Source organism: Ascaphus truei, chromosome 4 (genome assembly GCF_040206685.1).
Source record: "Ascaphus truei isolate aAscTru1 chromosome 4, aAscTru1.hap1, whole genome shotgun sequence".
Classification (NCBI taxonomy): Eukaryota; Metazoa; Chordata; class Amphibia; order Anura; family Ascaphidae; genus Ascaphus; species Ascaphus truei.
This window is the reverse complement of record NC_134486.1, coordinates 40,649,397-40,673,485: the sequence shown is the minus strand read 5'-3', so window position 1 is coordinate 40,673,485 and position 24,089 is coordinate 40,649,397. Positions and strand designations below refer to the sequence as shown.

The 24,089-nt window shown below is 40.1% G+C and overlaps 1 protein-coding gene across 6 annotated transcripts in view; it reads right to left on the bottom strand.

Moving 5' to 3' along the window:
• USH2A (usherin) overlaps positions 1 to 24,089 on the bottom strand; it is a 942,943-nt gene that overhangs the window by 863,846 nt on the left and 55,008 nt on the right. For 5 of the 6 annotated variants that reach the window (XM_075595608.1, XM_075595610.1, XM_075595609.1 and 2 more), the window contains exon 4: positions 8,047 to 8,182. The exons of the other annotated variant lie outside the window; for it this stretch is intronic. In XM_075595608.1, coding sequence (XP_075451723.1) covers positions 8,047 to 8,182 — 136 coding nt within the window. The remainder of the gene's footprint in view (positions 1 to 8,046; positions 8,183 to 24,089) is intronic. 6 annotated transcript variants of the gene reach the window in all.

The window sequence follows — 24,089 nt, the reverse complement described above, 5'->3', positions numbered from 1 at the left end:
GGACAATAAGAAATTGTATTCATTCAGTGAACCTGCTACATTTGGAGTTTACCTTGACAGGGTTAGCAGGCTTGAATCATGTTTTGATCAAAAGATGTAACTAAACGACTCCTTTGTTATTAGACATAGGTGCTAAATGTAGAAATGTCACAAAAAAATTGCAACCCTATTTGGGAGGAGCGCTGGAATTGTATATTTATTTTCAAATTGTAAGTGCCAATATGTAGTCTTGCAGTATCTATTTTTATTTTAATCATACGCTACAGTATGTATCAGACCTGGTTCTGACACCAATAATTACAAGCATTTTGTATTCAAGGTTACAATTTGCAAAGCAGCAGAGGTTTCTTTTACTGTTTGTTTCACACTACACTCTTCTAAAAATTGTAGAGGGGGTTATATTTCTTTGGGTAATTAGATCATTCAGAATTTTAGATATCTCTCTGATCCCTTGACAACATTTTCTTTATTTCATCTGCCTAAAACCTTTACAAAGTATATGCTCTTTTATCAGAAAGGAGAAAAAGCAGATAGTGAGTTGGCCGTGTCTTGGATAAGAATTAGAGCAATTGACTGAAATAATCATCCTTACTTTTTTTTTACACAGGACCCAACTATAACACTGGTACAATTAGAGATATGAACCACATTGGGAAGGAAAGAGACACAGTTTTAGCCAATAATGCCAACATAACATGGCCAAGCTGGCTTCCTAAGTGTTTATAATACGCTTCCTGGATGGCTCATATTAGATAACTGTTATATTTCACATTAGGATCAGCACTCGAGGTAAAGATAAATAAGAATAACTTGTATGCTCCTAGCCAGTCTAAGGAAGGGGCCAGGGTGCATGGAAACGTTGTTTCTTTTTATATACCAGTGTGTGTCTCCACACTCAATTGTGTGTACTGTATTCTATTTTTTTTAATTTTTTGTACATTCAAGTAACTATTTTTTGCTGAATTTGCTAGCAGCATTGTGAGTTTTTCTTTTTATCTTTACCCTGAGGGTTGATCTTATTATATACTGTGTGTGTCCAACAGTATGGACACAGGATCATAGCACCTTGCCCGCAGGATGCAGTGCACCAATACTAAGCACTGGGTGAGTGCAAGCTCAATTTTTTGTTCTGTTCATATTAGTAACTGGACATTATTTATCAAAGGCCAAGGGATGATGCTGGGAGGCGTGTTTAATATTTATTTGTATTTATTTCTAAAATGTTTTACCAGGAAGTAATACATTGAGAGTTACCTCTCGTTTTCAAGTATGATGACAAATAATACATGGTTACAAATACATAGTTACATAAGTGAACAGGGTATACATTATGTACAAGACATGGCATGCACAGTTAAAGATAATATATATTATAGGCGTATGTAACAGTAACCGGCGAAATTAAAATGTGAGACAGCTTTAGTTTTGATAGAACTTAAACTGGTGGCGGCTGTGAGAGTCTCCGGTAGATTGTTCCAGTTTTGGGGTGCATGGTAAGAGAAGGAGGAGCGATCGAATACTTTGCTGAACCTTGGGACCATGAACAGTCTTTTGGAGTCAGATCTCAGATTATAAATGCTGCATGTGGTAGGGTTGATGAGCAGACTGTAATATGGCACAGTCTAAGTGGTTTATGTAAAGCACAAAGAAATAGAGCATAAAAGGAGGGGAGAGAGAGAAAAGGAGAGAGGTTGAAAAAAAGAGGGAAAATTGAAGTATCAGGGTAAAAAAGATGTAGAAAAGGTGACAGACTGAGAGGGCAGATTGAAAAAAAGTCTAGAAAGAGGAAAGTGACTGTCAAGGCAAGATATTATTAGAAAGAGGGATAGTGACATGATGCCTTATGTGATCTTCCATGTCCACAGCTCTTCGCAACACTTTAAGCTTGTGCTGCCAGTCAGATATTTTTCTAAAGCTGTTTGATATCTTTTCCAGACAGTCCATCCCCACCCTAAATAATTCCACCCATTGAAGCGTCATTCATCTTCCTTTGATACTTACAGGCCTCAAAAAAAACACACTCGATCAATTCCATAGCTTTTCTACCGATCAACAAACCAATGTAAGCATGGCCGTCAGTGAAATTAATTTTAATGAATTAAACACTAATGTTAAGAACTATGATTATGCCAGTGTTTTGTTTAACCCTTTTTTGGTTAAGAAACCCTATCATTGTGAAATTCTGAGGAACCCCAACCCGCACTAATAGTGTGTCTGAGATCAGATGCATTGTAAGGAACCCCAACCCTCTCTAATAGTGCGCCTGAGATCAGATGCATTGTAAGGAACCCCAACCCTATCTAATAGTGTTTCTGAGATCAGATGCATTGTAAGGAACCCCAACCCTATCTAATAGTGTTTCTGAGATCAGATGCATTGTAAATTCTTCTTCTGTATTTGATACAATTTTTAAATTACCTGAAAATTGCAGGGAACCCTTTAGTGAACCCTAAGGTTCTTAGGAGCCCCTATCGCAAAACACTGGACTATGCTACACATGTAACTCTCAGGACTCAGAAAAGAACAGCACGCCAAAAACTGTTTCAATGCAACATCTTACTGCATTGTCATAATTGTAACAAAAAGGGGATTGAAGCCCACTCAGCCTCTATGTAGATGGAGTGGAAGGTGCACTAGGGAAAGGGAATAGATAGAACCAAATACTCCAAGTCCTCCCATTGAAGAACAGGGAGTGGGCGAGGAGAAAAGAAGGGTCCCTAATAACATGCACTCTTCAGCCACATTAAGTAAATGTTAATGATAGCGAATCTGAAGTCAGGTATACATACACACATATGGAGAAAGTACCTAACAAAGTCTCTAACACACATGTGAATTGGATAGCTTAAAAAATGCTAATTTAATAGGACCAATATAAAATAAAAGGGACACTTAAACAGAAAACAAAGCCTCCCAGTGACTCAGGGTATAAATGAGAGGTCCTAAAGTAACAAGACCTCCCTATGACACTGTGTACACAAAAGTACAGTAAATGGAGGTTGGTTAAAATGTACCCCAATCCTGTGTATATAGCTACTGCAATAGTAAACAAGGAGCGTACTCTCAGTAACAAAGCTGCAGGTATAAACACTACAATTATGGACAGGAAGGGGAATGAGGGGCCACAAATTGCCTGTCCACAATCACTCCATGGATAGGAATAAACGGGCGCTATTTGCCCTTGGTAAACAGGGATGTATGCACAAGATGGCTGCTAAGAAAACAGCTCACTAAGTGGGCTATGCACTATGCAGTGATAAGTCGTTTTAAGAGCGCAAAGTGCTTTTAGAACGTGAAGTTTCACCGAGTGCTATGCACTAAGCCGCGCAAACAGGCACTTTGCGCTCTAAATTGGGCTTTTCCTTGAAATTTTTTCTAAATCGAACTTTTATCATATGATCAGCTGTTTGCGCTGAATCCTGCCCTTCTGCGGGATTCACTAAGCAACGCAAACTGATCATATGTTAAAGTTGCGCTGAATAAAGCTCACCAGCTAAAGGCAGGTGATAAAAAGCAGGACTTAGAAAAAATTCTTTGTTTACCTTTTTTCAGGCGCAAAACCAGTACAACAGGCCGGCGGGTGTCCCCGGCTGACCCCTCAGGGGTCCCCGAGGGAGGTCGAGGGTCGTGCGGGTGTCCCCGGCTGACCCCGCGGCCATCCCGGGTCCCCGCGGGAGTCCTGGGGTACCCGCGGGCCTGCGGTACCAATGTTGTGCCAACAAAAATACTAAACATTATTTCTAACTAAATACACCGCCCTAACACATACAGTACAATAATGTGCAACATAACTATTATCCAGATATGGATAATAGATTATTTGCCCATTATTAAACACTGCATTAGCATACCTAAATAAAGTCCATAACAACAGTAGCCAGCTAATCCAATCAATACAAGCAGTAACAACATCAACAATTATTTAATTAAACCATTAACCAATGAAACCAATTAATTCCTAAACCAACTCAAAATGAATAGTAACACTAACCCATCAAAACAATTAATTACTACAACATTAATGAATGTAACATTAAAAGACAAAGAAATACATTCAAACAATCTCTGAAGTATCCATAAAACACATGAGCTAACATAATATAACATTAAGTACAAGCGAACACCAATCGCCAAGCTTTTATTACATTTACCATAAACAAACAATCACATCCACATCATTAACTGCAATAACAAGCGAGAAATGTCCCCCAAATTTGGCATAATAATGTATTAATCTGTACCCTAAAGAGGTACAGATTAATATATTACCAGTCAATGAAGCACAGCCATTCCCTTTAAATGGCGTCATGTCAAAAAAAAAATTAAAGTCGGAACAGGGTTTGAACAGCCAATTAGGTGGCTGTTAACCATTTTGAGGCTAAATGTGACGTCACAAGCCATATTTAAGGCCGTGACGCCTCATTTGAGCCCAAGAAGCCGACGAGACAGCATCGGCTGGGATTTAACATGGGGTATTTTGAATTGACAGATGAAGAAAGAAGATAGAGAAGAACAAGAAATGGTGACATATGTTATATTATATGTTATATATGTTAGCTCATGTGTTATATTATGTTAGCTCATGTGTTTTATGGATACTTCAGAGATTGTTTGAATGTATTTCTTTGTATTTTAATGTTACATTCATTAATGTTGTTGTAATTAATTGGTTTGATTGGTTAGTGTTACTATTCATTTTTAGTTGGTTTAGGAATTAATTGGTTTCATTGGTTAATGGTTTAATTAAATAATTGTTGATGTTGTTACTGCTTGTATTGATTGGATTAGCTGGCTACTGTTGCTATTGACTTTATTTAGGTATGCTAATGCAGTGTTTAATAATGGGCAAATAATCTATTATCCATATCTGGATAATAGTTATTTTGCACATTATTTTACTGTATGTGTTAGGGAGGAGGGCGGGAGGGGGGGTCGTGTATTGATGTTTGTTAATTCTTTTTTAAATATACATTTTAATTATAGTGTAGATGTGCAGGGGGTCTCCGGAGCTGAACAGCGTTGGTTTCAGGTCCGAGGACCCCCAACTTCAGGTGATACAGGCCCCATTATGGGGTGCCGGTATCCCCTGCACTTTCAAGCGTCCGCGTCACGTGACCGGGACATTGAAATTCTGCAGGGGATACCGGCACCCCATAACGGGGCCTGTATCTCCTGAAGTAGGGGGTCCTCGGACCTGAAACCAACGCTGTTCAGCTCCGGAGACCCCCTGCACATCTACACTATAATGAAAATTTATTTATTTATTGTACGATTGCCTGTAACAGCCTTGCATGGAGATGGCAAATCTCCATGCAAATGTTACAAGCGGCTTTTTTTTCAATCAGCTAGCGTACGAGAACTTTAAGTGCGATAGCAGGGGGAAATACATTGCACGCACGATAAGCCAGTTTTGGGCACGTCCGATAAAAAATGGGCTGCGGGCCTTAGTGAATCGCGCCGCCAGCTTCATTTTTTATCGGATGTGCTCATTTTTTCCAGGCCAGCGCGAAAGCTCAGAGCTTAGTGCATAGCCCCCTAAATAACTAATGCTACTAAAGCACACAATGATACTAGTGGCACCTTGACAAAGTCGCCCCAGCAAAAAGTATGTTGGGTACGTTGGTGCGACGACGCTATCGCAGTCAGCACTCCCAGTCCAGACTGGGACACCATTACCACCAGCTGCAGCTAAGTATACTTGCAGTTCAAATATTCTGCAATGTTGTTGTGCTTGACGAAGCACCCCTGCTCATGCTGGCTGCTGTGCCACTAGTATCATTGTGTGGTATAGGACATTATCCTCTGACGTGCGGATATACTGAGTGAAGTCACACACTATTTTATCATCCATTATTCATTGTAGTTTCGATGTAGCTAGGTGTTGAGAGATCTCTGCTATTGTTATCTCCACTAAAATTAGGTACACTACACACCCGATTTTTAGGAATTAGCTGCAGTTGAGTATTGATACCACACACTACTCCAATCAGTCTAATTCTACTTTAGGGTGTACCAGCTAGAATCACCAACCTGCCTGTCCTTTCCCTGTGGCCATAGACAATAGGGATCATTAGGTTATTAGTTATTACCCTTCGCTGCTTTAGTAGCGTTAGGTATTTAGTGAGCTGTTTTCTTAGCACCCATCTTGTGCATACATTACTGTTTACCAAGGGCAAATAGCGCCTGTTTATTCCTATCCACGGAGTGATTGTGGACAGGCAATTTGTGGCCCCTCATTCCCCTTCATAATTGTAGTGTTTATACCTGCAGCTTTGTTACTGAGAGTACGCTCCTTGTTTACTATTGCAGTAGCTATGTACACAGGATTGGGGTACATTTTAACCAAACTCCATTTACGTTTGTGTACACAGTGTCATAGGGAGGTCTTGTTATTTTAGGACCTCTCATTTATACACTGAGTCACTGGGAGGCTTTGTTTTCTGTTTAAATGTCCCTTTTATTAAATTAGTATTTTTTAAGCTTGTGTGTTAGGGACTTTCTCCATATGTGTGTATGTATACCTGACTTCGGATTCACTATCTTTGACATTTACTTAATGTGACTGAAGAGTGCATGTTATTAGGGACCCTTCTTTTTACTCGCCCACTCCCTTCTCTTCAAGGGGAGGACTTGGAGTTTTTTGGCTACTATGCATTGTCATCATTCTGAACTAATTACAAAAAGACACCTTCCTCTGTGAGCCGGCAGGACCAAAACATCAGACGGCACTGACGTCCATGTATTTTTCTCATATGTCAGAATTATGTCACTGCAATAAGATGTTGCATTGAAACTGTCTTTGGTGTGCTACTGTTCTTTTCTGGTTCAATAACTCTTGATGTTAAAGCCTGGCAGTACATATACAGAAGTATATTTTTCCATGGCAATTAAAACTGTGGATATATAATTCTGAGTTTTACAGCATCACACCCCAACTCTTGGTTTATTTTGTGCTACTTTCATGACTCAACATCTGAAAGATCTATATCTATAACAGTTCTATTTTATTCATCTAATATTAGCACAAGATAGTACACCCACACATGCGATACTGGACTTTCTACCTGATTTACAGTTTTCTGTACATCATAAATTTTCTGTGGCTGAAACTATAGTACTGTTATGATATTACATTTTGAAGAATCTTCATTCAATGTACAGTTTAGATTATAACAGACATTAAGTTACCTTCATAAGGCTTCCTGTCATTTAAGTTGCTATTTGGAAAATAGTGTACATCCTATTTATCTTCCTCCCCAAAGCATATCTTTATTATGTTTCTCTGCTTTCCTTCAGGGCCACATACCGTATAATTACTTAAATAGTTTGAAAAGTTTGCAATAAATAGGGAAGTTCAAATGTGGCTGCTCAGCATTCCAAGTAGCTGGAAAAAAGTATGGATTTTTTTTTACCTAAATAAAGTCATTATCTCAAAATGTAGTTTTAATTTGGGAGTTACATTTGAAAACAGTTTAGAAATATGAATGTGTGTGCACGATATTTTGATCCAGTCATTGTTTTGTATCACTAATCTCGGTTCTCAATGATCCTGTATTTATGTAGAAACGGGGGACATATACAATCAAAATCTCATGTGACATTGAGATTGGAGATTGGCAATAGAGGGTGTGTAGATTAAAAAGTGTATGAATGTATATGTAAACGTGTGCTAGAGTGTGTACTGAAAAATGAAGGCAGAATGTGTCTATGCCATATGTGTAAATAAAAAAATGTGTTAATAAAAAAATATATAAGTTACTTTAATGTAATAAACACAACAGCAGCTCCAAGTGCATGCATAAAAAAATAAATATTTTTTTTCTTATGTAAAATGTGTTTTTATCAAAAATAAGGGAAATAATAAAAATATTAATGTATTGCAATAATATTGCATCTGGTTGTCTAGCACAAATCATAGGAGATAAAGGGAAACTAACAATCAATATATGCAATGGAGAAGCCCAATAGAAGCAGCAATACCTTTGTACATACAGTATATTAGGATAATTAGGTAACTGCTTTGAAACAGTAAGAAGATACCCATACCATTAGTACTTTGTCCAAGTAGAATGGTACTATTCATAACTGTATCAGATACTGGATCACTTAGATTTCTTGTGTCAAAGGCAGTTCCATCCTCCTCCAATCCATTGATGAAAAAGCTTATCCTGGTGTGGTGTACCTGTGAATAGAAACAGAAAAATCTACACGTACTTTCACAAACAGGTTGCAAATGTATATACTTGTAGCATAACAAAACCTCCTTCCCTTAGATCCTTATGTCACTGTTTCAAAGTCTGGTGTTCAGTAAGATGTATAGTGGCACTTGTGCTTGTTGGTTTAACCATACTATGAAAGTTTGAACAATATACCAGGTTAAAGTGGGAAAGGTACTTGCCAACATGCAAATGAGGCCAGCATGGCAAATAAGGCCTCAACCCCCAAATATGGAACGCACCGAAAAAGCAATGGTTCATTCTGCGGAGGCTGGATTGTCCCTGGGCTTGACAGCATTCAACAAAAAGGGTAGTTTAACAACACAAGAAAAATAGTGTAGTATATAAACTCATTGTTAAGCCAGCCAGAATCGTCATTCAGTTGACAGAGATACAGGCTTTAAAAATTCAAGTGTATGCCCCCAAATCAAGTCACACAGCCAATGAAGTGGAAGACTTCTACCATGAAATCAACCAACTTAACAACAAAGGACATTGTCACCTCAAGATCGTTATGGGAGATTTCAATGCAAAGATTGGTGGTCAGCAGAAAAATACGAAGCATCAGTTAAGTATGGTTACGATAACAGGATAACAGGGAATCAACAATAAAATTGATTATATCTTAGCTAACAAGAAACACATAATTGAGGACAGCACAGTCCTTAATCGCTTTGACACATGGAGTCATCACTAATTGGTTCGCTGTAAATGACATTTTTGAATGTGAAGATGGAAAGAAGAAAACTGATTAAAAAGAAGACAAAACCAAGCAACATCCGTGACCTCCAGAACAACAGCAGAGAATTCAACTAGAACTGAAAAATCGATTCAGCTTGCTCATAATGTATGGGGATACTTTAACAAACAATTGTGAAAAACTAAAGAAGATTGTAGTTGGGAGATCTAAAAAATTCGAGGAATCGCTAACAAAAAACAGGATAAGAAAATATCTGATTTCAATATTTAAAGCTGTGCAAGACAATACTCAAATATATAACTGAAGATATAAGAAGATTTAACTGTGATATGGTGAGGAAGACTATCAAAGATAACAAAACCTTCCCCTGGGGAAGATGACTGGGACACCTTGGTATCGCTGGCGGCGGCTTGCAGGCAGCAGTCCCACACCTGCACTACCAGCGGAAGTGCCTCTGTCTCCTCCTGGGCGGTCATATCACCAGGTAACTCTCTTGTAGGGTCTTGAACAGGAACACACTGTTCCAATGGAGCGTTTGCTCACGACTGCAGTCCAGTTCACACACGTCTGCAGATAGGCTGCATCCTCCATCTGGCCAGCATGGTTGGTACCAATACTTTGGGTTTATGATGAGGAGTCCCATCACTACACCTCAACTACTGGCTCACATCTCCGCCTGGGAAATCGCAGCTGGAACAGATGCATTGTAGAAAGCTCACCCCATTTATTCTTACTAGCAGGAAGCATTCTAGCAGTGAATATTGGGAAATAGCACACTGTGCCATAGTAGGGATGTTGCACGGGAAACAATGTTACCACACTCACCATGCGCAACTCACCATGCGCAACAGAGGGTGCAGTAGCTCACGTCCAGCTATGCCCCCAGTGGGGACAAGATATTACTTGCCTCCTCCCCCTGGTGGATCCAGGAGCCCAGTCACATTATAGAAGGGCGTGTCTTCGGTTTCGCGCCAAGCCACTCACAGAACACGACTTGGTTTTGTTCCAAGCACTACACCATTTTTCCAAAGAAAGCTTGCAACTCTGCAAACCTCGCCACACGGAGCTAACGTTTTTGGCACGAACCGCTCTTTCACTTGCCATATTGTTATACCTTATTTAAAATGGAAGGTTATGGTCTCCCGATCTTTGAGAGCCCCCCCCCCCACCCGGGATGCTACACATATGTGGACAGTTCTCCCTGTGCCGGAGGCCGCTGTATTATTGCTGCAGCTCCTCAAATGGAGGTCTTGGCCTCCTGATGGTAAGGAGCCCCTCCTCGGACACTACCCCCACATACGTCATTTTCTGAAGTTTCTGGGTCCACAGGATACCAAAACACCCCTAGGATCCCTACACATCAGTCCTTTAGGATGGCATTCTGCAGACCACAGTTCCTTGGGGTGGGGCTCCTGGGAAACTACCCCCACACCACTTTATAGTAATAGAAATGCATGGCAGCCCCCCTGGGTGAGGACTGCCATAGTATAGCTGCTGCTCCTCAAATGGAGGTCCTGGCTGCCTGTAGGTCAAGCGCCCCCTCCTCGGATGCCTGCTTACATAGAACTTATTTCAGAGAATAAACCTGCATGGCGCAAGCCACAGTTCCTTTGGTGAAGCCTCTGGGCAACTGCTCCTGCACCTCTTCTTGGTACATAGCGACTATACATGCACTGCCCGTGCATGTAACTTTAGGGAGGAGGGGTCCACATTGTAGCTCATTTAGCGGGAAGCCTGGTCTTCAATATCCCATAGAGTCCCCTATAGACACTACACCCATGGGCCCTCTGAATTTGGCACGATAGGAGAGTACCTCCTTCCAATGCTGCAAAACCCTGTCGTGACAATGAATCTTGTAAAAAAGGGGAAAAGGGGAATCCAAAGCTCTACGGATTTGATCAAACGAATTTATTGCGCCACACTTTTTCCTGAGTATTGCCTTGGAATATTTTTGACAGGTACTCCTTGAACCAGCAGCATTGGTAAACTGAATGTATTTCATTTTTAAAATTTGGTGTGCAGCATATCCCTTTGTTTACAGTGATAATGAATCTCAGCAGCGCCAACAAATGTAACAAGTTTTCACCCACCCGGAAGGAAACTCACTGCTACCCAGTGTTTTTGTGCTGCCAACCTGCTAGGCTTACAGGATACTGAGTGTCTGCCGGTGTTATTTGGGGACGAACAGGACAGACTTTAGGGATCTTCACAGCTCTTCACTCGGCGTTGCAGCGCCTTCATTCTCACAGGGCCTATAGGGATAGTTGCAGTCCCCTGTGGAAAACACACACTCTCTCCCCGAAGAAACTGCAGCCTCAGACAGGAGTATAAACAGTTACTTGTCTTTATTCTTCATCATACACAGCAGTATAACAACACGTACACTCTCTTGTCCCTTGAATCAACCCCCAGGGCTTGAGGCCCCAAAGATCTATTCTTAGCTCCCATGCTCCCTGGTGGAGTATGGGGCAGTTGTCCCACTCCCCAGAGGGAGGAGAAGGAAGGTGAACAGAGCCTGGCTCCACACTTCCAATACCTAATGAATTTAACTCTGCTACCCCTTTGTACCCAGGGGGAGGGTCTTAGGTCTGAGCCCTTTTAGGGCTGCACACAGGCCTTAGGCCCATCCCCCTGTCACTCAGTGGAGATGTTTACTGCAGTGTAACCCAGATTAACCCTAGCACTGCCTGCACTGGTACCAGGGCTTATGTGTTAGGCAGGGCAGTTAGTAGCCAAGGGTATACATGGCTACACAGATAACAAAAGTCATACTCCGGCAGAGGATGATCGAGAAGAAACCCACAATAATGAATCATGTGTCCTTCCAGAAGAAGTGGTAAATAAATTAGAGAGCAAGCGGGATTTTGCAGTGGATACTACATAATGGACCAAGTCGTACCAGAAGTCATTTGCCGAACTAATAAATACGGCCTACCACTCAGTTTAGGATTCATAGATTACAAAAAGCCTTTGATTTTCAACAGTTCTAAATGCATTAAAAAGTCATACGGGTCTATGCACTACGCATGTCATATGGGTCGTCGCCGTTTGTGAGTGTTGCTATCACGGTATTCAAAAAGCCTCGATTACCTTTAATAGCAAAATTCACCAAACGGGCGATCCTCTGAAAAGGCCTTACCCAGCAAGTTCTTTCTGCTGCAGAGAGAGAGAGTCGTCTCTCCCTGGGCAAATCTCACCCTGAAAATAATGTTTTACTACTTCTGTAGATTAGCATTGGGGTCTCCGGAGCAGAAGCGCGTTGATTTCAGGTCCTGGGACCCCCTGCTTCCTGGGATATAGGCCCGTTATGGGGTGCCAGTATCTCCTATGCATTTTATTGAAATGTCTCGTTCCTGTGACGCGGGACATTTACATGCATAGGAGATACAACCCCCCACAACGGAGACTGTAACTCGGAAAGCAGGGGGTCGCTGGACATGAAATCAATATGGTTCTGCTCCAGAGACCTCCTGCTCCCAAACACTAATAGTAAAAATGACATTAAAGCAGCTTCATTACCTTAGGGATAGACACTAAGGCAATAAAGGGAATAAGGAACAACAGTAGGTTTATTGGGGCAGACGGGGTGAGTGAAGGGTGTACTTGGCCCTTCACTCACCCCGTCTTCCCCCAATAAATATTACAATATGTTATAATCACCCATATATAACCCACCCCATATGCCCCTACATAAACGCATAATTTTTTTATACACAGGATTCAAACAAGAGGCCTGCAGGGTTCCCCTGGGGTGGTCCCCACGGGTGTCTTGGGGTCTTTGATTCATCCCCGTCGGGTGTCCGTCGGCCTCCAGGTGGTCCCTGTGGGTGTCTGGGGGTACCTGGTTGTCCCCGTGGGTGTCCGGAGGTCCTCGGGTGGTTCCCACGGTTGTCTGGGAGCCCTCAGGTGGTTCCCATTGTGTGTCTGGGGACCCTCGGGGGGTTCACACGGGTGTCCTATGGCACCACAGGGGTCCACGGGTGGTCCCCGTGAGCGTCCGAGGGTCCTCGGTTGGTCCCTGTGGGTCCCCACTGGCCTGCAGGACAAATCCTGTTGCAAAAAAAAAAATGTGGAATACACCTCTCCTCCCCTCCCCAACACATCCAGTACAGTAATGTGCAAAATAATAGCTAATTTGTCCATTATTAAATCAAACATGTCAGGCAGCAGAAATAAAGTAAATAAACCTTTCTACTTACCCCTGCCATCATGAAGGGCGTCCTCATCAACATGCACCAGAAGGGCCATCTCCTCCATTGCCAGAAAGAATACAATCAATAATACAATCTAATGGCCCCTAACTCCTTAATCACCGTTGCAGTTAATAACCGCTATAGTAATTAAGGGGTTAACCCACCCTTCCCCCGCTACCCACCCTGGAGGCCTAACCACCCACCCCGGGCCCACTATAGCCACCCTGAACCCATTGAATGGCATAGTGGTACATCATACCCATATAATATGGGCATGATAAGCCACTATAGCACTCAATGGTCAACCAAATAAAAAAGCCTCAATGCAAAAAATACACAATAATACAACATATACACATGCAGCACAATTCAAAAATTAAAACCATTAGTCAACAAATTAAATAAATACAAGCACTAGCAAACCAGCAAACAAATTAAATCATTTAAAGCACTAACCAACAAATCAATTAATTTATGAAACCACTAGCCAATACATAAATTAAAACCAGTAGCCAACCAGATAAATAATTAATTAAAAACACTAAACCATTGGAAAATTAAACAAAAAAAGCCATCCAAATTACAAATAATTTAAGCCAAATAATTACCAAATAACTCAAATAAAACAAGCAATTGAAAAAAAAGTTGCTAAAAAATTAATTGGCTATTACAGTATTGATCTGTACCCTAAACGGACACAGATTAATATATTAGCAGTCAATGGGCAATAAAAAACATGAAAATATACAAATACAATAAAAAAACCTGCAAAAAGACATTTACATACATTCAATATTTTACTTAACTTTAGAAGAGTTGACACTCCGAATCCCGGCGAATCTGCAATGTCTCATACCGCGACATCATCAAACTCAATCCAACGCCATCCACCATGAAGATCCGGAACAGGTAAAAAAAAAATCTTCTTTCTTTTATATTCAATCGCCTTCTCCTTTCTTCATCAGTGATTATTTCTTGCTTTTCTGTAATTTTCTATCTTCAATCCAAAAACCACATGTTAGATCCCAACCGATGTTGTCTTGTCGGTTTCATTGAGGTAAAATGAGGCGTCAAGGCCTTAAATATGGTTTATGACGTCACATTTTCAGGTCAGATGGTGCAGCTCCAATCTGATTGGACACTGTATCATGTGCCCTCCTCTTTCTTTTTTTTTTGAAGGATGTGACATCATCTCAAAGGGAGGTACGTCACATCATTCAAACCCCATTGCTATATCACATGGTATTACAGCCAATGGGATTGAAGACAATCCCATTGGTTACTGTACCATGTGATAGGTTGCCTTCGTTCAAAAGGATGTGATGTAATACCATGTGATACAGCCATGTGGTTTGAATTATGTGACGTACCTTCCTTGGAGTTGACGTCACATCCTTAAAAAAAAAAAGAGGGGGCACATGATACAGCGTCCAATCAGATTGGAACTGTACCATCTGACCCACAAATGTGACGTCATAGGCCATATTTAAGGCCTTGACACCTCATTTGAGCTCAAGAAGCCGACCAACAACATCGTATTGTGGATTTACCATTGGGTATTTGGATTAACAGATGAAGAAAGAAGATGAAGAAAATAAATAAATAATTACAGATAAAGAAAGAAGGTGTTAGAAGATCAAAGAAAAATACATTTATTTCCTGGTCCGGATCTTCAAGGTGTGGCGTTGGATTGAGTAAGTAAAACATTGAATGTACAGTATGTAAATGTATTTTTTTCAGGTTTTTGGATTGTATATTATTTATTTAATTTTTTTCATTGCCTATTGACTGATAATGTATTAATCTGTACCCCTTTACCCCTTTAGGGTACAGATCAATACAGTATTACCCAATGCATTTTTTGGCAAATGCTTGCTTTGTATTAAGTGTTATTTTTTCTATTTTGGTTGATTCTGTGGATGTCATTTTTGTCATTTTGCTGGCTTGTGTTGTATATTATTTTTTCTATTGATCAGCGATTTTAATTAATGATTTCACGTGTTGGCTCCTGCTTTTAAGTGATGTGTTGGATAGCGGTTTTAATAATTAATTGATTGGTTGGCTACTGGTTGAAATTAATTCATTGTTTAGTTGGTTACTGCTTGAATTTATTTAATTGGTTGGCTAGTGTTTTTATTTATTGAATTGTGTTGTTTAGGTGCCTTTGGCCTTCATGCTTTTTGATTAAGGTTACCATTGAGTGCTATAGTGACTTATCATGCCCATATTATATGGGTATGATGGACCACTATGCCAATCAATAGGTACAGGGTGAGTATAGTGGGTCCGGGGTGGGTGGTTAGGCCTCCCGGGTGGCTAGCAGGGGACGGGGTTAACCCCTTAATTACTTTAGAGATTATTAACCACTATGTGATTAAGGGGTTAGGGGCCATTAGAATGTTTTATTTCATGTATTCTTTCTGGAAATGGATGACATGGACCTGGAGTATGCTGATGAGGATGCCCTTCATTATGGCAGGGGTAAGTAGAACGGTTTTTATTTACTTTATTTATGCTGGCTGCATAATGTTTTATTTAATAATGGGCAAATTAGTTATTATCCATATCTGGATAATAGTTATTTTGTCCATTATTTTACTGTATGTTTTTGGTTGGGGGGGGGTGTATTTATTGAAATGTATGCCACATTTATTTTTTTAACAACAGGATTCATACCGCAGGTCAGCGGTGACCCACGTGGACCAGCCGAGGACGCCCAGACATGCACACGGACCCACTGGAACCACCCAGGGACTCTGTTGAAGCCCCCAGACACCCACGGGGATGACCTGGATGCCCATGGACACCTGCGAGGACCCCCACAGGCCTCTGGCATGAATCCTGTGTATAACAAAATAAATGATGGTTTTATGTGGGGACAAAGGGGGTGGGTTGCGTATTGGTGATTATAACATATTGTAATGTTTATTGGGTGCAGAGGGGGTGAGTGAAGGGTCAAGTACCCCCTTCACTCACCCCCTCTGCTCCCAGTAAAGCTGCTGTTGTCCAATAACCCCTTAATTGCCTTAGCGGTTAGCAGCTAAGGTAATGAAGTTGTCTGTAAATGAATTTTTACTGCATGGGATTGATGCCAGGTGTCTCCGGTGGTGATATTAATGGATATCAGCTCCGGAGACTCCCGGCATCAATCCGATGCAGGAAAAATGCATTTTGTTTCTTAGTCCCGTCTCACCGCTTATCAGCAGGTTCTCACCACCTTCCTGCCAACTTTTTCTGGCATGAGGATTTTGTCAGAAAATCGCCATTCTAGAGCCGCGATACGCTTCGATAACCTAATCGCGGCTACTAGAATTGCATGAGTTTCAGAACCTGCCGATAATTGGCTTATCGGCGCTCACTCTGCATTATTTTTTTTAAGGAAATTTTTGTGGGCGATTCAGTCTTTTATCGCCCACTTATCGACTGAATCGGAGTAGGCATTTTCGGCGATAAGTGCTCGATAAGTGACATGAACGCTTGGTGCATAGGCCCCATAGTGTTGAAGAAGCGTATATTGCCATGCCACTATATGTATAAAGCTAGATGGGAAAACTGTCCTAGAATCACGAAAGGAAAATATTTATGTTATGAGAGTTTAACACCAATTTTATTGATCAACCTATTCATATCTCAAGCGGTAGAGCTATGATAAGGAACATTTTACTGCAGCAATAATTGGCTGGTATTTTTAATGCAGTCTATTCAAATGACCATATAAATGAATAACTAACACCAAATTAGTTATTCACTTGCTATTGATGGAACTCGCATATCTGCATTATCGAACTACTATGGAAAATATATTGCCAATTGTTATAACCACTTGGTTATTGAAGCCTTAGTAACCCAGGTGGCCAGCTAATCAGAATTACCCAATGAGTGGCTGGCCACTTGGTATTCAAAGGGTTAGCTATTTGAACATATGGATTTGTTTGTGTTTTATTTATAGGTTGTTCATATTGTACAATAACCCCTTCTGTAGCATCAGGCATCAAAGGAATGAAATCAGTTTTTTTATATGGTTTTATTATAAATCCCACTACTGATCCACGTGATCAGCAGATGAAGGAAGAAAGGAGCACAGCTATCCGCATCCAGAGTGCATGGAATGAAAAATAGGGCAACGCCAAGTACAATAAAAACAAATATTTATTAATAAACCAGCTTACAATGGGGTAGAACAACGCACCAACGCGTTTTGTCCAACAGGAATTTCTCAAGGTGTCACCTTCTACCCCATTGTGCTCCTTTCTTCCTTCATCTGCTGATCTACACCTCTGAGTGAGTGAGCTAGGAGAATAGTGCGCAACTATTGTTAACGGTGATGTAGTGAAACTAAAAATAAATACGTGACCTTAATAATTATTAGCGTCTGCAGCTGCGGTAGAAGGGAGGGCTCAGGAACCCCCTAGAGCTAACAGAAAAAAACACAAAAAACACAGCGCACGACGCTCATAGTGCATTAAAAATTATATTGACATAAAGAATAATAAAGGTGAGTATTAAGCGTACATCAAAATAGTATTAATCAGGCAATTTTGGGATAATGTTACCCAACACCACGTGGAAGCCGGATCAGATGTCCTCTCATGCGGATGGAGGCTGGTTCCTCTCACACCGGTTCCTGTGCAGGTAAGTGGGAAGTCTTTGAAAGTCCTTACTCCCAAGAGTAGATAAACACGTTTGCAGCTCTGTCCTCGATCGCTGCTTTAAACCGAGCTCCACACCAGCAGAAAACCTCTCTCTCTCCCCTCCGTTGAAACACTTCCGGATTGGTGACGTCACCGCGGGGTTTCTCGCCGATGCTGGCGCCGGTTAACACTGGGTATGCTCGTCGTGATATGGCAGTAAAGTTAGTAGTACTACTGTTCTAGGCTCTTCCAACGCGTTTCGAAACCCATAGGTTTCTTCATCAGGGAATAAATGTATAAGTGGAATTATTAGGGTTTTAAATACCCCACGCCATGACCCCATTGGTCCACTCAGTTGATTTGTCCTCCAATGAGAGGATGGCGGGGAGGAGTCAAAAATACCCAGACTGCACGTATTATTTGTTGTCATTAGCAACATAACAAAAACAAAATAAACTTTATTAATAAACAAAATTGTGAACACAAATGGACATAAGTAATAAATGACGCGATAGGTGATTCTAAAACCAAAGAGAGGAATATTAGTGCATAAAAAAGGTTTGTGCAACATATTGGAGACACGTTTGTCCTCCCCTCTAATCACCTTGCTCAATAGAAAAAGCACGAAATGGAGTAACATAAAAATTCTAATTAAAAAACACAATAGAACATGCTGAATAATGCATGCTATATTTTGGTATATATAAAAGGGGGAATTATACCTATGTTGTAATTAAAAGGACATAGAGACTAAAGTTTAAAATAGTGAATCATAATATTAAAAAAGGTAAAGTAATACATTCCGGCATAAATCTCAAAATTCATGAGGACAGATTAATATAGAGACCAAATATCTATATCCTCATTTAGACCTCCTGGATGCAAAGTATCAAGTTTATGTATCCAGAAGGTCTCCTGTCTAGATAATTCTTTGACTCTGTCTCCCCCTCTTCTATTCCTTGGTATATATTTAATACCCTTGAATAGAAGGGAGGAGGGGTCACTATTGTGACATTGGGCATAGTGTTTGGACAGGCTATGCTTCATATACCCTATTCTAATATTACGCAGATGTTCTTGAATGCAAACTTTTAACGGGCGTTTAGTGCGTCCCACATATAGTAGGCCACATGGACATTCTATTAAGTATACTACATGGTTTGTGTTGCAGTAAATAAAGTCTTTTATGTCATGTTTTATTCCTGTTTTGCACATAAATGTCTTATTATCAGGGTGCAGATGCTTACATACTGAGCACTTACCACATTTAAAGTTCCCAATAGGTTTACTATTCAGCCATTTTTTGTCCCCATTTTGGTGTTCTTTTGGCCTTATATCACTTGGGGATAGTGTATTTTTCAGATTTTTTGCCTTTCTGTAGATACATTTTGGGAACTTAGAAATGTGAGCACTCAGTAGCGAGTCACTCGAGAGAATAGACCAATGTTTTTTTATTATTTTCTCAATCTGCCCTGTCATTGAATTAAAATTAGTGATAAATGACACATTGCATTTTCCCTCATTCTCTTGCAAGCTCTTTGGTTTTTTATTTTTCTTTGGCAGTAACATAGTACTTCTATCTATTTTCCTCACTTTTTCCAGGTCATTATTTAATTTATCAAGATGATAGCCCCTCTCCACAAATCTCAAAGTCAATTTTTTTGCCTGTTCTTCAAAATCTGTATCTGTATTACAATTTTTTCTCAATCTATAGTATTGGCCACTCGGTATATTTTTTATCCACGTTTTTTTGTGGTTACTTGTGGCTAGGAGGAGATTGTTTGAATCAACTTCTTTGAAATATGTTCTCGCCACTAACCTCCCTTCATCTGAAACCACCAGGCTAAGATCTAGAAAATGTATTTCTTTCTGGTGGTCTACATACGTGAATGATAGATTCCTATCGTTATTATTTAGGTAATTTATAAAGTGGCCAACTGAACACTGGTCGCCGTCCCATACACATAGAATATCGTCTATGAAACGACGCCATACAATTATATTAGTTTTGAAAGGGTTGTTATTGTATATATAATCATTTTTCCCATCCTCCCATGTACAGGTTCGCGAAACTGGGGGCAAATCTTGTGCCCATTGCAGTTCCGCAAACCTGCAGAAAAAATTCATCCAAAAACATAAAATAGTTGTGTTTTAAGATATAATTTATTGAATCCACAATGAATTTCCTATTGAGAGGATGCAAATTTACATCATTCAATAGAAAAGAATGGATGGCTGTGAGGCCTGCCCCATGTGGGATGTTTGTGTACAGGGCCTGCACATCACATGTGAGCCACCTATAGGATTCCTTCCACTCAAAACCTTCCAACAAATTCAACACTGATGTTGAGTCTCTTAAATATGACGGAAGTTTTGCCACATAGGGTTGGAGGAAGTGGTCCACATATTGGGACAAATTGGCAGTCAAACTCTCTATTCCCGATATAATCGGTCTGCCAGGTGGATTTATTAAACTTTTATGTGTTTTTGGGAGGTGGTAGAAGATGGCAGTTCTTTGGTCTCTATATTAATCTGTCCTCATGAATTTTGAGATTTATGCCGGAATGTATTACTTTACCTTTTTTAATATTATGATTCACTATTTTAAACTTTAGTCTCTATGTCCTTTTAATTACAACATAGGTATAATTCCCCCTTTTATATATACCAAAATATAGCATGCATTATTCAGCATGTTCTATTGTGTTTTTTAATTAGAATTTTTATGTTACTCCATTTCGTGCTTTTTCTATTGAGCAAGGTGATTAGAGGGGAGGACAAACGTGTCTCCAATATGTTGCACAAACCTTTTTTATGCACTAATATTCCTCTCTTTGGTTTTAGAATCACCTATCGCGTCATTTATTACTTATGTCCATTTGTGTTCACAATTTTGTTTATTAATAAAGTTTATTTTGTTTTTGTTATGTTGCTAATGACAACAAATAATACGTGCAGTCTGGGTATTTTTGACTCCTCCCCGCCATCCTCTCATTGGAGGACAAATCAACTGAGTGGACCAATGGGGTCATGGCGTGGGGTAGTTAAAACCCTAATAATTCCACTTATACATTTATTCCCTAATGAAGAAACCTATGGGTTTCGAAACGCGTTGGAAGAGCCTAGAGCAGTAGTACTACTAACTTTACTGCCATATCACGACGAGCATACCCAGTGTTAACCGGCGCCAGCATCGGCGAGAAACCCCGTTGTGACGTCACCAATCCGGAAGTGTTTCAACGGAGGGGAGAGAGAGAGGTTTTCTGCTGGTGTGGAGCTCGGTTTAAAGCAGCGATCGAGGACAGAGCTGCAAATGTGTTTATCTACTCTTGGGAGTAAGGACTTTCAAAGACTTCCCACTTACCTGCACAGGAACCGGTGTGAGAGGAACCAGCCTCCATCCGCATGAGAGGACATCTGATCCGGCTTCCACGTGGTGTTGGGTAACATTATCCCAAAATTGCCTGATTAATACTATTTTGATGTACGCTTAATACTCACCTTTATTATTCTTTATGTCAATATAATTTTTAATGCACTATGAGCGTCGTGCGCTGTGTTTTTTGTGTTTTTTTCTGTTAGCTCTAGGGGGTTCCTGAGCCCTCCCTTCTACCGCAGCTGCAGACGCTAATAATTATTAAGGTCACGTATTTATTTTTATTTTCACTACATCACCATTAACAATAGTTGCGCACTATTCTCCTAACTCACTCACTCTTTTTGCTCTGTATTGTGCTGCACTGTTTATCTGTTAAAAAGCTATTATATCTGTTTTAGCTTTAATACCGGACCATGGTTTGGAGCCTGGTAGATTTTAGGAAAAAACGTGACGAAAATTTTGACACACTATTTTCAGAGGGACACAATGTGGTTCCTGACAAGGGAAATGTTAAGGGGTCTATTGAACAACATTTTAAAGTTTTAGAGCAATTACTCCTTACCGAAAGTAAAATCCACCTTGAAAAAAGGACTATACAAAAATATGTGGAGTGTGATAGAGTCCCTAGGGGCCTACGATTTAAAAAATCACCAACTTTCGGTAAGGATAATGAACATTTTTTAAAAGAGTGGAATAGAATATTGGATGACTGCTCAATATCACTTATGAAGCTCATTATCTATGAAAGAACCAAAACATTAAAAATCATGGATAAGGAGATTTCTGATGTAGTCAAGTTGCTTGAGCCCTTAGTAATCGAATATGATTGCTCGGAGCTTGAGCATGACCTACGCATGAAACTTGAACATGCAGAGGAGGAAACTCTGAAGAAAAAGCACGAATTTTTTTTTAGGGATAAAGCTGACTACGATAACAATAGACAGAGAAATTGGGCAAAAGATCCAGATAGAAGTAGATCTCAAAAAACCAATCCCAAAGTAGGGGGTGGTAGAGAATCCTCCCAATCTCAAAATAGAAGTAGTGAACAGCAAAGGAATCCTAAATTTTATCCCAACCATAGAGGATGGGAGAATTGGAATGATAGGGGTAGGGACAACCAATTATATGATGAAAGAAGAGGTTTTACATCAAATAATGGGTACCCACCTCACCCTAGATTTGAGGGACATGTTAGAAACCCCAACTATAAAGGGAGAAATTACATTCCTAATTTTAAATATGGACAAAGAGAATATGAAAGACATGATTCCAATTTTAACCAAAAGGTTTATAAACCAAGTCCAAGGTATGGATCACCTGCACAACCCTCCCCATCGGGTTTTTTAGACTCAGTAAAAAACAGGCATATAGATCCCCTAAGGAAGGAAGAGAGTCAGGGCCCTATACAGAAACCAGAAATAAAGGAAAGACGGAAAAGGGTATTATCAGGAGAGGAACAAGAGGGGGGGCCAGACTTAAAGAAAAGAGATTGCGAGACAGTCTAAAAACATTATCCCCTAAAGGGATTTTCAATCTTTCTACGGTGATCTTAACAGATGACCAGAAAAAAGTTTTGGATAGAGGCCTCACCTTCTCTCGTTCATGTGGTCCAAGTGCATTCCAACTATACACAGATCTCCACAAGTTTGTTCGCAACCTCACTCTGAAGAGACATTTCATAAAATCTGATTTGGAAAATTGTTTGCAGAATGAAATAACTGAAAACAGTTCTGCTCCATCTGGAACTCTTCAGACATAGATTGCGAAAAATGATTTAACCTGTACACATACCCTCTTTAGAGGGAAATCGAAATTTTACCCTGCGCATTCAAAAGGCCATCACATAGAGACATTCTTTAACATGGTCAATAAAGATTTTAATTTGCTAACAAATAATGTTCAGAATGGTGCTATAAGACACAATTTAAATAAAAATGAAACTCTTGCTTTAAAACTCCTACAACAAAATAAAGACCTAATTATCAGGCAAGCTGATAAGGGGGGAGGTGTCATGCTACAAAACAGGAAGGATTATGAGGGTGAGGCCCTCAGACTCCTTAACGACACCTCCTCCTACAAAAAACTGAAAAAAGATCCTACAGGGGAGTTTTTAATTCTTCTGAAAGGCCTCTTAGATGAAGCCCTCACTAACAATGTAATAGTAAAAAGTGAATATGATTTCCTATACTTTAGCTGTCCAAGAACTGCCATCTTCTACCACCTCCCAAAAACACATAAAAGTTTAATAAATCCACCTGGCAGACCGATTATATTGGGAATAGAGAGTTTGACTGCCAATTTGTCCCAATATGTGGACCACTTCCTCCAACCCTATGTGGCAAAACTTCCGTCATATTTAAGAGACTCAACATCAGTGTTGAATTTGTTGGAAGGTTTTGAGTGGAAGGAATCCTATAGGTGGCTCACATGTGATGTGCAGGCCCTGTACACAAACATCCCACATGGGGCAGGCCTCACAGCCATCCATTCTTTTCTATTGAATGATGTAAATTTGCATCCTCTCAATAGGAAATTCATTGTGGATTCAATAAATTATATCTTAAAACACAACTATTTTATGTTTTTGGATGAATTTTTTCTGCAGGTTTGCGGAACTGCAATGGGCACAAGATTTGCCCCCAGTTTCGCGCACCTGTACATGAGAGGATGGGAAAATGATTATATATACAATAACAACCCTTTCAAAACTAATATAATTGTATGGCGTCGTTTCATAGACGATATTCTATGTGTATGGGACGGCGACCAGTGTTCAGTTGGCCACTTTATAAATTACCTAAATAATAACGATAGGAATCTATCATTCACGTATGTAGACCACCAGAAAGAAATACATTTTCTAGATCTTAGCCTGGTGGTGTCAGATGAAGGGAGGTTAGTGACGAGAACATATTTCAAAGAAGTTGATTCAAACAATCTCCTCCTAGCCACAAGTAACCACAAAAAAAC